The sequence below is a fragment of the Thermobia domestica genome, chromosome 18, assembly GCF_964235325.1.
Source record: "Thermobia domestica chromosome 18, izTheDome1.hap1.1, whole genome shotgun sequence".
NCBI lineage: Eukaryota > Metazoa > Arthropoda > Insecta > Zygentoma > Lepismatidae > Thermobia > Thermobia domestica.
In genome coordinates, this window is record NC_137471.1 from 10,823,330 (window position 1) to 10,837,504 (window position 14,175).

Genomic DNA, 14,175 nt, shown 5'->3' on the forward strand with positions numbered 1-14,175 from the left:
ATATACACAAATTTATATATTGTTTGATAAATAGTTTTGGAATTAATTTATATTTTTAATGCGTTTTGCATAATAATATTGTATTTGTTAACATTGAAATCAATAACGATTGGAATGAACACGTGTCAACTGTCACTTTCGTAGAGCAATGACAAAATGCCATAGGCCGATAACTGACAATACTGCCTTTATGACATCTGCTGGATCAGAATCCGTCACCTTCCAGGAAAACAGGGTAGGATGATGACAGGCCGGTGATTTGGGAACTTCTACATGGCCATTCATGGAGCTAGTAGTACGTCTGGAAGGCACTATGATTGGTCCTTGCTATGGACAGGTCACTGCTGATCACGTACATCAATTCATATTGGTCGCATTTCCAGCTGGAAATGACATCTTTCAGCTGTACAACGTTCCTTATCACAAGACCAACGTTGTGCTGCAGTGGGACGAGGACAATGATGAATTTCCATTGCTGTAATTGCCATCAAACTCATACGATCTTAACCCAATTGTACACCTTTGGGATGTTTCTTGAATGTAACATCCAAGCTCATTGTCACTTTCGTGGAGTTTACGTGGAGTCGTCAGTGATGAAACGACTTTCCGTGTTAGTGGTCAGGTAAACAAACAAAATGTCCGAATTTGTTTGTTTACCCACAGAACCCACATGCAGTCATTAAACATGTACGAAATTCGCCCAAAGTCAATGAGTTTTGTGCGATATCCCGACCATCTGTTTACGGACCATTCTTCTTTAATGGAAACACGGTTAACAGTCAGCAGTATCTCGCTGTTACAAAACTGGTTGTTTCCGAGGTTGCACGAAGACAACTTCATTTTTCAACAAGACGGGGCACCCCCTCACTGGAGTCGCCAAGTGCGTGAATATCTGAATGAAACTTTACCGAACGGTTGGATTGGACGTCAAGGACCTGGTGACTTAGCATGTCTCAGCTGGCCTCCACGGTCACCGGATTTGTCACCCTATGACTTCTTCCTGTGGGGTTTTGTTAAAGACAACGTTTATGTACCACCACTCCCACAGAACCTGGAAGAGTTGAAGAACCGGATCCGTACTGTTATAACATCAGTGATGCAGGACATGCTTGCCGAGTGTGGGAGGAATTTGAGTATCGCTGTGATATTGTTCGTGTCGCTGATGGAGGACATATTGAACATCTGTAATTTGAACTTTGAACTGTAATTTGAACTTGAGAGGTTCGTAAATATGTGTGTAAAAATTCATATTCGTATGTCTTAAAGTTTAATAAATATATGTATTCGAATTACGTATATTCTTTTTGAAACAGGGTGTATATTCGGATGTGTGAGCCTGCCCCTATCCGGCAATATGTCATGGCTCTAACTTTACTAGAAGTTGCGTGCGAGAGCTAGTTTCACTATTGAATAACATTACTGTAAAGTAAATGTATTACTAGCACTTTCAAATGCGATTTACTCAAAACTATTTTTTTTTTTTAAGTTGTGGCGGCCCAGAGAATAGTCTGAAAGATAATTTAATTCAGAGGAAAAGTATATTATTCGACGAATACACAAATTGAAAGACTGAGCTCATTCGTGGCCAAGCGGTTAGCGTACACGCATTTTGGCGTGGGAGACCCGAGTTCGATTCCTGGTGGGAGCTCATGTGGTTGGATTCCACGTTAATGAATAAGTCCACGTCTCATATAGCCTCGCTGCTGAACGGAACGTTAAACTCAAAATTAATTCAACTCAACAAATTGGAATATAAAATATGAGAGACAAAAATACAAACGGGTCTCTTTAGCGGTGCCTTAAATACACCCCTGTCACATGAGAAGCAGCTCTGGTAACCCTAATTAAATATCAGAGAAGTAGTGAGCGAATTAAGCTAGTATGAGCCGTTATGGCATATACTGTACCAGTACTAAATTAAAATGTCTAAAATCATACTAGCTATTAAAAATTTTAAAACAAGCTCTATTGTATTGAAGTATACCTCAAGACAGATCTATAGGCAAATACAAGCATACCAATAGTAATAGAGTTAAACCTGTCTTCAGCGGACCCTTTATTAAACGGAAATATTTCATGGTCTCATGAATTTAGATCGTGTTAATAAATACGCGAAAATCGTGTTAATAAATTTCCTTCAATAAACGAAAACTGTATTACGCGGACAACGGAGATCAAAATAAGTCTCTTAACAGAAAATTTTCAAGTTTCGGAGTGCAGCATTTAGGAAGTTTTTAGACATCTTATAAGAGATTATATATATATATATATATATATATATATATATATATATATATATATATATATATATATATTTATAGCAAAAGACAGCGATTTGCAAACCGAAGCAGACACGACGGATATAAGTGCTTAATTGAGACTTAGGACTATACGGAAAGTCTGAAAGGAGAAGAGGAGGTAATGGAAGAAGAGAAATAAGGCATTGAGTTAAAAGAGTGTACACTAAAGATTTACCAAGATTCTGTCAAAAGTTTAAAGGGAATGCAAAATTTGCCTTAACGTCAAAAATTATACTGATATGTTTAGTGTGATTTCTCAGGCAAAAATCTTTATGTAAAGTTGAACAGACAAGCAGCGATGTGTACAGAAATCTCACCTTGACTATTGCAAAAAATAAGTTAACGTGTACAGTATTTCTTTCTGTTTATTGTAAGTTTAGCGTGTATTAATTCGTAGTAGAAATAAATACTGTAAATTGAATAATATACGTACAGCATCTTACGTCACCCCAGTATATCCATTATATGCATATACTTTTTTTTTGTTTTTGTTTTGCGTACCTTCATTAATCGGAAACTTACCCTAGTGGCAAGAAAGCTTTCAGCCAATTGGCACGTGCTCGGCTTTTGGCTTTCTATGCTTGCACTTGAAACGCATGCTTTCATACAATCTGCATTTTGTTGTACTTGCAAGCGATGCTTTAGACCATTCGTAGAGCGTCATAGCATCACTGGCCGTTTATTGGCTATTGACTTTACTTGTAAAAAGCTTGCGTCAAGCTTGAATGGAACACTGAATGCAAGGTTGCCCTCATGCAACTTCGTTACTGGAATTCAGCTTGCGGCATGCTTGTACGTTTTCCAATCAAGATGGATGCAAGCTTGGCCAACTTGCAATTTAAGCTTACAGCAAGCGGTTTGTAAGTTGTTTCTGCTGCTAAGGTATCTTTAACGGAAATTTTTGCAAGTTCCGTTCGATTCCGTAAAATCAAGGTTTTACTGTATATGTACAGTACTTCCAATTCGACCACTGTGGAAAAGTTTTGTAAAAAAAAAAAAAAAAAAAAAAAAAAACTACTGAAATTCAATTTAACTATGTTAATTAATCATGTTAAAGAAAACAGCTTACTTTGTACTTACTTTTGGTATAACGGCTCGGAGTGTCTCCCCAGGCCATACAATTGAAGTTATTCTGACGTAAGTATAAACGATTGGCGATATCCATAATCCTCCTAGAATACCGAAGCGAGTTGCTTGTACGAAGTCCAGTTGTTCTTTTCCAGACATTTTCTGCTGGCAGAGACAAGAAATCGGCCAAAGAACACTGTACACGGCCATGCCTCGTGTTATTGGGTATTTATTAAATATAATATTTACTTTATTTATAAAAACTCCTATCATCTTGATTCCCACCTCGACATACAAAATGAGTTCTCTTCTACGTGATATTTTTCAAACACTATTCAAACCAACGAACACAAATCTTTTGTGATCATTTCCTTCTGAAAGAAAATAAATGTTTATTTATTTAAGATGACAGAAATAAAACTTCTATATTTCCTAATATAAAGTAAATTAATCAAATCTACATACAGTATTACAGTTTAAAAATAATAAAAAAAGAAAGAAATGAAAGGGCAAAAGTAAAGACATTATAAGAAAATTGACACATTGATTGATTACGTGTTTAACCATGTCGGTCCCGGTGTCCTCCACAGGGGACATAAATTATGACGACATTATTATTGCTTTACAACTTTAAAATCAAACTGGCAACACTAAAAATTGTTTACAGGGGATAATCCAAGGATGTTATAAAATAGAGGATCTCCACATACAACAAAATCGTGAAGCCATACGTCACAGCTTCGCCACACCTACACTGCCCACTCCGCTCCACTAAGATCGCAAGGTTTTGAGCCAACAGTCATGGCGGAAATGAGAATAGCCAATCAGACGTGCCGGCTCAGACTATGCTTGATTGTTTTTCGGCTTCATTAGTTCATATTATGAAGATACATATGGGCAGGTCTTCTATTTTTTAACATTCTTGGGATAATCATAAATGGATCATCCCTTATAAACAGTTACCAATGTTGCCAGTCAGATTTTAAAGTTGTAAAGCAATAATAATGTCATAATTTATGTCCCCTGAGGGGATTGCCGGGACCGACATGGTTAAGGAGGACATCATTTGTCTCAGTTACAATAAACCCAGTGCCCAAAACACTGCTTACACATTGTACCCCACGCTGACGATAAGATTGTTTCGCGAAATGTACACCCTCAGAGGAGAAAACGGGATTGAGCGTTTATGTAACTCCAGTCTAGTCGAACATCCTCCTTAGTACCTGTAAGACGGTTTTCGTTTCCCCTAATATTTCAAGTGCCTTACGTCAATTGAAGAGTTGGATGTAATACGGGCGTAAATGAGTTTATGCCCTTTTTGCATCAAACGCATTTGTGGCTTTTTTTCATGCTGGTTTAGCCTCATGGTAATATTTCAATTCAATGTCGGAATAAAATGGCGCATATTACATTGTTTTATGTAAGAAAAAAAAAACTACTTAAATTTTTAACATCGTTTTTCTCCAACTGCATGTTTCAGACTTGTGCCCTTATTGCATCAAACTCCTCAATTATAACCCAAAAGAGGATCATCCAGGTAGCAGTGTGCGAAGTCCACAAAATAATGTTAGACAAAGTGGATACAAAAAAGTAACTATTCTATCAGGCCTTGTTTCCATTTTGTACTAATACACAATAGCACACTGAGCAAGGCTGTGTGATAATATGTAAAAAAAACAGTATCACGTAACAGTTTCAACACAATAACTGTGTCTTCATCAGACTTCCACTCCTTCTCTTACGTATTATCACACAGCCTTGCTCAGTGTGTTATTGTGTATTAGTACAAAAAAGTAGCATAAAAGTTTGTTTGGAATTGTGAAGAAAGGCAGGCAGTTTTTGGCCCTATGCAGGTGGATAGGTAAGGTAACAAACATTTTTGTTTAGATAGCAAGTTTAGTTTAGATAATAATAATAATAATAATAATAATAATAATAATAATAATAATAATAATAATAATAATAATAATAATAATAATAATAATAATTTTGTTTTTGACATACACTTGGTATCATTTAAGTATAGTTAAAATTGTAAAACAAGGTTGAATTTTACGGTTTGGATTAACAAACAAACTGTAATGTGTGTGTGTATTTTAGAATAACATTTCCCCCCCCCCCAAAAAAAAAGACTATCAAAGGTTATAAAAACACACACAAATTTAATTTTCTTTGTTTTTAAGTTAAAATGCTCTAAAATGCAATGTACCAAGACTTCGGGGAAGACCTCCGGATACCAGTTATCTTGCGTCGTATTCTATAAACCCCAGTGCCACCGGTAGTCTGTCACCCCCCCCCCAAAGTTTATGTACTGCTGACGCCAATTCCTTTTTAGGCTCAATATTGGACTTAGAAGAAGTTGGTCAAATGCTATATATGGAGCATTGGACTATATGGTTCAGAGACTTGGACATTACGGAAGTTAGAGAAGAAATATTTAGAAAGCTTCGAAATGTGGTGTTGGGGGAAGATTGAGAAGATAAAATGGATAGAGAGAGCAACAAACGAAGATGTTTTAAAACGGATAGGAGAGAAGAGGACACTTCTAGCCACCATCCTTCGTAGAAAGGTCAATTGGATTAGGCACATCTTGCGAAGAAATTGTTTTGTTCACACTGCCATAGAAGGAGAGATGGAAGGGAAGCGAGGAATAGGAAAAAGAACACAACTGATCGATGATTTGAAAAATAGAAGAAAATATTTGGAGTTAAAAGAGGAAGCTGGAGATCGAGAAACGTGAAAGAAACATTTCCAGGCCCAAAGCTAAAATTGAAAAGAAAACACAGTCATTAGTCCCAGAACCTGTCAGAAAGCAGAATACTTAATAATAATAGTAATGCATGAGCATTGCCAGAGTTTTTCTCACGGGGGGAGAAGCAAAATAAGCCATTGTAATATCGACTACCTCTAGACTCTATGGGCCGTATGCAGAGTCATTTTGAAACGTGATTAGTGCCATACTAAAGAGTTCGACTAACATAAGGTTCCTGTAGTACTCAGGCCTTTAGTATGACGCTAATCATTCCTCAAAACGACTCTGCATAAGGCGGTATATCGTTAGTCTATTAAGAGAACCAGGTAGGCTAAATCATTTCGAACTTGATTAGAATTGTATATTTGTAAGAGCGAGAACAATTAGGCTTATTTGTTTAAAATTAATACTTTTAACATATTAAATAAGCACAATATCTTAATTTCTCAATGATGTTATCCAATCTGAAATAAATGCTTTATTATGAGAGCACAATAGTTTTTATTTAGTCGTCCCTCCTGTGATGTTTCAACTCCAGTTGAAGGCGGCGAGGCTGCAAAGAGGATTTTTTAAATGACGTAACCATATAAATCTTTATCTTGGTGTTTACTCGTTCAAAGTCAACACTTAGGAGATGTGACCTATTCAATTGTTTATCGCCCATAATTAATCTGAGCCAAGATTTTATGGCAGACAGTGCTGCATGATTGTGCTGTAGCAGGAAGTGTTTGTTGGTGCGGATTACACTTTAGAGTTACACAAATCTGGGTTACTGAAATGCTCAGAAGGTAGCTATACTATTCAACTTCTTTCAATGACAGCAGTATTATTATTTTAGCCAACGCATGGGTTATTTTAACAAAAGTCAGCATTATCCTTGCATTAAAAATCAACATTTTGATCTATTATCTTTGATGAGTCATCGTGGTATGTTTCTAGGTATGATTTAGTCTTTACTTGTCCTTACATATTTTTAATATGTATGTAAAATAAAACCAGACTTAAAATACAAGTCATGTATTAAATTTGTGAGTTCAAAATTACCATATTTTCCCGTACAATAGCAATGTTTTGACCGTATACCGTGCAAGCAATATTACTGTATGAATATGATAATTACTGTACAATTTCCATTCCTGTCACTGACTGACTAAAAGTCGGAGAGCTTCAACAATAGAAATAAAGTTCTCAACATATAATCGAACTAACTTATGCTTTGCCATTATAATATAAAAACATGTTTCACATAGCAAAAATGTATTTGATATCAATTTTCTTCGAAGTGGACTTTCTCAAAAAGAAAAAAAAAATCTTTGATGCAAATTTACTGTACGGATTTACATTTTTGTAAAATTTACAGAACAAATTTGTAATAATATTTTAATAGATCAGTGTGTAAATAATCTAAATATCTTGTGTTCTTACCTTGCGATGTGTATCTACGTAAAAAACATATTAATAAAAACTAATCTGTTGACCATGGATTCTTGTCTTGTCTTTATCACCATTATCGGTGTTATTTAAAGGAACATAAGCTATTATAAGCATAGCATGCTAAAAATGTGGATAAATTGAATTACTTGTACAAGAATTGAATTTTTTTTTTTTTTTTTTTTTTTTTAGAAATTGTAAAGAATTTTACAAATGGCGGAAGCCGCCATTTGCATTTTTTGTTCGACTTTCAAGTCGCATTACCTGTCATATATAATATGAAATAAATAGAAAAATACGAAATGTTAATTATGCCCGCTTAGGTAAAGAAGTACTAATTTGTCACAGTTAGTAAAGAAATGTAAAGTCACAATCAGGTATAGTAAGAGTCAAAATCGTGTTGGAGTTCCAACGGGAAGAAGAGGGCCAGTTACCCGGTTAATGAGGGTGAAATATATGGAAAAAGTGAAAAAAAATAGATGCAATGTAAACGTGTAAGGTAATTGTAAATGAATATAGATGATTTCAAGAGTATTTGTAAATGTGTATGAAAAATGTACGATGAGAATAGATCGCTTTTTGCACTTCCTCTTTGTCAGCCCACTCTAGGAGATGTTGACACTGCTATCACATTCACCCAAGATATGGATTCACCCATAAGGTAACTAATAACCACAGCATACAAAATGAAATGAAGTATCTGAAATCAGTGTGCTAACTCATAACGCGCAAGTATATAAGTGTCCGAGAGTTAAGGGATCTACATAATTGTGAAATTTACGAGGGTTATTAATAAATTCTAAGCTTAGCCAAGAAATATTAACTTTATGACGCCTACCTGAGGTCCATGCGTAACCCGGCCTTCATTATGTTAATATATTTTCTCTGTTTGTTTTATATTCTTATCCACAACTCAGGACATCTTTTGTTAAGGGGTTTTCAATTCATTATAACAATTTACTTGTTGTACGCTTTTGTATTTAGATATAACAACATTTTAGACCCAAACCATATTTAGCACACCTGGAGTCCGTACGGACCCCACGGTTTTCCATGCTGTCATATGCATAGACTGATAAATAAAGCGTGCTAATTGGAAGTTTCTAACAATGACAACCTAAATAAAAGCAAGTGTTTATTCCTCTGACAAGTGAATTTTGTTGTTTGAATAATTGTCAGAAGATGGCAGCACTATCTTTGTGTTATTCTATTACAATTTGGATACCTTGTATATTATTATCAAGGATCTTATAAAATAGAGGATCTGCCCTTACAACAAAATCTTGAAGCCATACGTCACAGTTTCACCACCCCTACTCTGTCCACTCCGCCCAATAGGATCGCAATGTTTTGAGCCAACACTCATGGCAGAAACGAAAGTAGCCAATAAAACGATGGTGCAAACGAGAGTAGCCAATCAGACGTGTCGATGCTCGATTGTATTTTGGCTTCATCGATTTAATAGGATGACGATACATATGGGCAGATCCTATATTTAAAACATTTTTGATTATTATACAAATATTTTTGAAACAAATAAATTATATTTTTCAAAAAGTGCACTTTCTGTATAATTTTTTGAGGAAATTGTTTAATTTTATTTGTATTTCAAAGTTGTCGGAGTATATTACTACTCAAATATACAGAAAAAGAGGCATTTGAGGTCAAAATTACATTGAAACAGTTCTGTTATTTAATTATAGTGTGTTGTCGAGGATTGCCTAAAAAATGTTAGAAGTAATTGATAGCGAGACAACTGACGTTGAATCGGACAACAGTCATTATGAGTATGAACGTGAATTTTCTGGGGAAGGTAAAAGAGACCAAACTACCGGTAGCTCCAGTGAAGTCGACGTGAACCTGTTTTCTGATTATGACCCTCCACAGCGTTGTAGCCGAATTTTAGACATCTCAACGCAACATGGAACAAAGACTACATAATTTACAGCTCCACGTGGAAGAAAATCAAGTGCACAGGATCCGCCAGAACACCAGACGTGGGCAGCAAATTTCGTCAAGGAATCAAGGGGCTTCAAACCAGCGGAATTAATGAACGACATGCCTTCAAAGTTGTTCTAACTTCAGAATTTGCAAATCTAATTCTGCAAGAAACATAAGTTTGAATCTATGTTCAGAAAGTAAAGGAGTAAAACTCCGTTTACATTCATAGTATGTCCGGAAAATACGGTGTACAAATTTACTAAGAGTGCAATTCTGAAACATCATATTCATTCAGAGAGAAAATATATGTTGGTCACCAAGTAGGTCATCAATGAGGCAATGTAAAGTGTCTTGTAAAGCCATGATTAAGTAAGGGAGGAAATATAACCATGGAGATCTATTTCACTAACACCGGGCTCGCTCAAGAGTTGCTTCTGCAGATAACAACAATTGTTGGTACCGGTGTTTCTTTCAGACATGCTCTTGGGGAGGGGGCACTGACCCTCCGGAGCTCTGACAGTGAGAGTACCCCCCGGACGAAACCAAAATAATACGTTTATAATATAATAATAAATAAAATAGTAAAAGTAGTGCCCCCCCGGAATACTATGTGTGCCCCCTTGGAACACTTTCTGAACGAACGACCGGTTGGTACGTATTATCTGTCAGGAAAGTAAATGTACACCTATTTTTCGAGTCTGGCATTCCTACGCTTCATCCGTGGAGAGTATGAGAATTAAATCAATCAAATGTTTACTGAGGGGCAAAAAGAAAAGTTCAATCTGAATAAGACATTGCAGAGGGGCACAAGCTGTGAATACGAATAGTGCATAGTGTAAATAAAGGACGACACCGAAAGAGAAAGCCAGAAACAGCTGTTAAACTTAGAAAAAAAGAGTAAAAATTGTTGAAGTGGGAACGTAAAACACAAATACAACAAATACGCCGAAAACTAAACGTTAACCATGCCATGATCTTGGCGTAGTGGTTAAGGTGGTGGCTTACAAATGCAAAGGTCGCCAGTTCGAATCTTCAGTGAGGACATTTTTAAAAACTTTTGTTTATAATACATACAGCTCATGAGAGTTGGTGAAGGAGGTCGTATTTAGTCTTTCGTAGCAATTATTATTGGTAATGTTTAGTACTGATAATACTTTTTGTCTTTGTGTATTGCTTTTATTCTTTTCTTCATTTCAAAAGATAAAAATATCCGAACAAATGCCACCAAAATTCCTCATATTTTAAATGTAAACGCCATTTGCAATTAGTAAAGAATAAAAATTGAACGTTCCGATGTAGCTGCAAAATGTTTAAAAAAAAAATGGAAGAGGAGTGTTCGAATCCATACTCATGGTTATTTAAAATACAATTTCTACATGCCTTACACCTCCCGACCCGTTAGCAAGTAAGAGGTTTGTGTTTAGGTTAGGCTGGTCAATACGTTTTGCAAAGGGGCCCGGTTTAGCTCTGACGCACCACTGGTGCGAGAATGGAGAAGGGAGCAAAACACTTTTTTTCTCTCCCTCTGTGTGTCTATTTATCTATCTATCTGTGTATATATATAACGCTATTTGTGAATGCCATAACCACAATAATTTTCAGCGGATTGAGGCGAAACTTGGCACAAACATTAATTGTTGAAATATCTTGATGAGTTCGTTAACCAGAATAATCAAAAATGTTCAAAATGGCGGCCCTTCAAACTCTTAAAAACTTCCAAGGGAAACAAATTTCGCCCATAAATAGATATTCAGAAAGTTTGAATAACTTTTACTCTTTTACTGAAATATTTGTGTGCAGAGACTTATTGAAATATTGGACCCGATCAATCGCACAAAAAAGGTTCACGCCCTTTCGCTAGGGTCAGGCTTTTTTTTTTTTTTTTTTTTTTTTTTGCAGGAGAGGGTTATTTTGGTATCGGAACAAGATGATTGTTAGTGATGACATGAAAATACACATTGAAAGTGAAGTAACTTTTGAAACGTGTTATTTGAAATAAATGTAGGCATCATTAATGATAAGTAAAATAATAATAATAATAATAATAATAATAATAATAATAATAATAATAATAATAATAATAATAATAATAATAATAATAATAATAATAATAATAATAGATGTTGTTTGTGGCAAGGCAATATCTTCCTCAATTCTTCTTCAAACGTAATAATTGTAACGCCATATCTCCCTTACAAACAAAATATTAGCAATTTATATCGAGAGAACGAAAACTGTTGAGTGATGGGAGGAACGCTGGACAGTATGCACTCATAGTACTCAGAAAAATAAGCGATTTCAATGCAGAATGAACTAAGAGTCATTGTCATGGGTAGTCATGGAGCCACGGCAGAGCCCTCTTTAGGCAAAATGTCGATAACTTATATCGAGAGAACAGGAGGTGATATGAGATGGGACCAACATTGGACACCGTGGACCCATAAGGCGCATCGAAAAAATTAGGGGGGCGGGCGCCAGCCAGCCTTACTTATTTCCACATAATAATATAAAATTATATTGCCGAAATACACACACAAGTTAGCTAGTAATATTTCATATTATTATTATTATTATTATTATTGACAGCGCTTTTTTCATTACGTGTGCATGTTTGACATGAAGCCAAAGAGAAGATCCATCATTCGTAGAAAGAATAAGAATAGTCAGTTATTTTAACTGTGAACGACGGCGAAAAATACGAAAAGAATGATTACCTGTAGCGAATAGAAACAATACTTTCTCTCAAATAGAAAAAAAAAATCAAGCCGAGATAGATTTGAACTCGCATGGACGGCGCGAAATGTCTGTGCTTTATCCACTTTTTTTAAAACTGACTCACCGAACGTGTTTCAGTAACTTACTTATTGCTAATTTTACTTGCTTCACTCGTTTAACTAGATTTTCTAATAACTTATAACGAGAGGGACACGAACACAGAAACATCGTGGACAGTTAAAAATCATAGATGCTTTCCCGCCGGGAATCGAACCCGGGACACCATACACCAAAGATGCAAGTGCTAGCCACTAGACGAGCGGGGAGGGCTGTTCACTCTCTCTGTCGTTAGGGATTACGACCACTGTATTGCCATCACTTCTGTGGGTTGTATACTATGATCACATGTTTCTTCTTTGCTGGAAGAGTTAAACCTACATTCTATGTAATACATGAGGTATTTAGACCTACATGCTCTTCATATAACGTAATAAAAGGGTCATGCTGGGAATAAGAAAAAGAACATTCCTTGGACAAAATGGAAACTATTGGCATCAGAAATATTTATCTAGGAGGCATGCGCAGTAGTATATTTCAGAATAGTTGCTGTTTAGTTCAGTAAACGAAGAAAGGGGTATAAAAAACCAAATATGTCGCGTCAACGAGATCGACCAAAGTTGACAGAGGCTGAAACAGTTGTGTAGTAATACAACAACTTGGTTAAATTGATAATTGGTTCTTTATTCTGTAGTAGATCGTATCACAATTTTACGGGAGAGCAGAGAAAGACTTACTAACGCTGTCATATTAAGGTTTAGTAACACGATCATAGAGACACAAATGGATGTAACTGTGAGTACTACAACTTGAATTTAACGAAAGCCGTTTAGATATTCAGTGGTTTGCAGGGTTGTATAAAACACAAAAAGATAAGACACAATACAATTCTTCATACCTCAGCTTCCAGTAACTAGATACATGCAATTTCTGGATAGATACTGAAACTGCTGTCGGATTTTAATACATGACGTATTGCAGGATACAAAATGCTTTGCATTACTTGTTTGTTTGTAGACAGCTACTAGCTTAGTGTTCTGAAATGTTGTGTATAAACTAGAGATAGCCAATTCCGGAATTATTACTTTCCGGACTCCCGAAAGTAAAACCGGACAAATTCCGGAAGTCGAAAAATTTCGATTTTGAAATAATTCCGGAATTCGAAAAAATCCGGAATTTAGAAATTTCTGATTTCGTTAACATTCCGGAATTAGGAACAATCCGGATTTTTTCGAAATCCGGAGTTTTCTCAATTCCGGAATTTTCTAAATTCCGGATTCTTCCCGAGTTCCGAAATTCTTCTGAATTCCGGAATTTAACTGAATTCCATAATTTTCCGAAATCCGGAAAGTGAAAGTTCCGCTTCCAAAAAAATGAATTCATTTTAGTTAATATGAATCGTGGCGGAAATAAGTCTTTGACCAGGTAATGGTGACTGCTTTGAAAGAAATAGAGAGTATGAGAATTCAATCTGTCATATTTGTAGTTTCGTGTGGAGAAAAAACAAACTTGTGAACCAACGGTTTAAGAGAAACTCAAGTTATCAATGTAAACTTTGCCATCATCATAAAAGAAATACGAAAGACATTTTGAATCGAAGAAATATAACATACAAGTTTGCAAGCGGAGACAAAGAAACCTAACGTAACCAGATTAAAGACGAATAGTTTACCGCGTAGCGATCAAGGTCAAGCTGTTTTCGAGGGCGAGTTTCGAGTTGAGTCGAGTTTGATAATGGCTCGCTCGCTCGTTCAGCTCGTTTTAACTCGTTTTGATATAATCGCCTGATTAGACTGGAAAGCGAAAGCCATGAGAAATGTAAGCAGTAATGTGGAATACTTTCAGTGTTGCTCATGGCAGGGGTGAGTCTCGTCTCGTAATTTTAGTGCATCTCGTGGGACAATTTTAGTG

At 35.9% G+C, this 14,175-nt stretch overlaps 1 protein-coding gene across 1 annotated transcript in view; it reads right to left on the reverse strand.

The window, feature by feature from the left end:
* Positions 1-14,175, reverse strand: part of LOC145674968 (mpv17-like protein) — a 50,786-nt gene that overhangs the window by 10,142 nt on the left and 26,469 nt on the right. The window contains exon 2 of the mRNA XM_081745286.1: positions 3,381-3,742. Within this exon, the coding sequence (XP_081601412.1) occupies positions 3,381-3,641 (261 nt within the window). The 5' untranslated portion in view covers positions 3,642-3,742. The remainder of the gene's footprint in view (positions 1-3,380; positions 3,743-14,175) is intronic.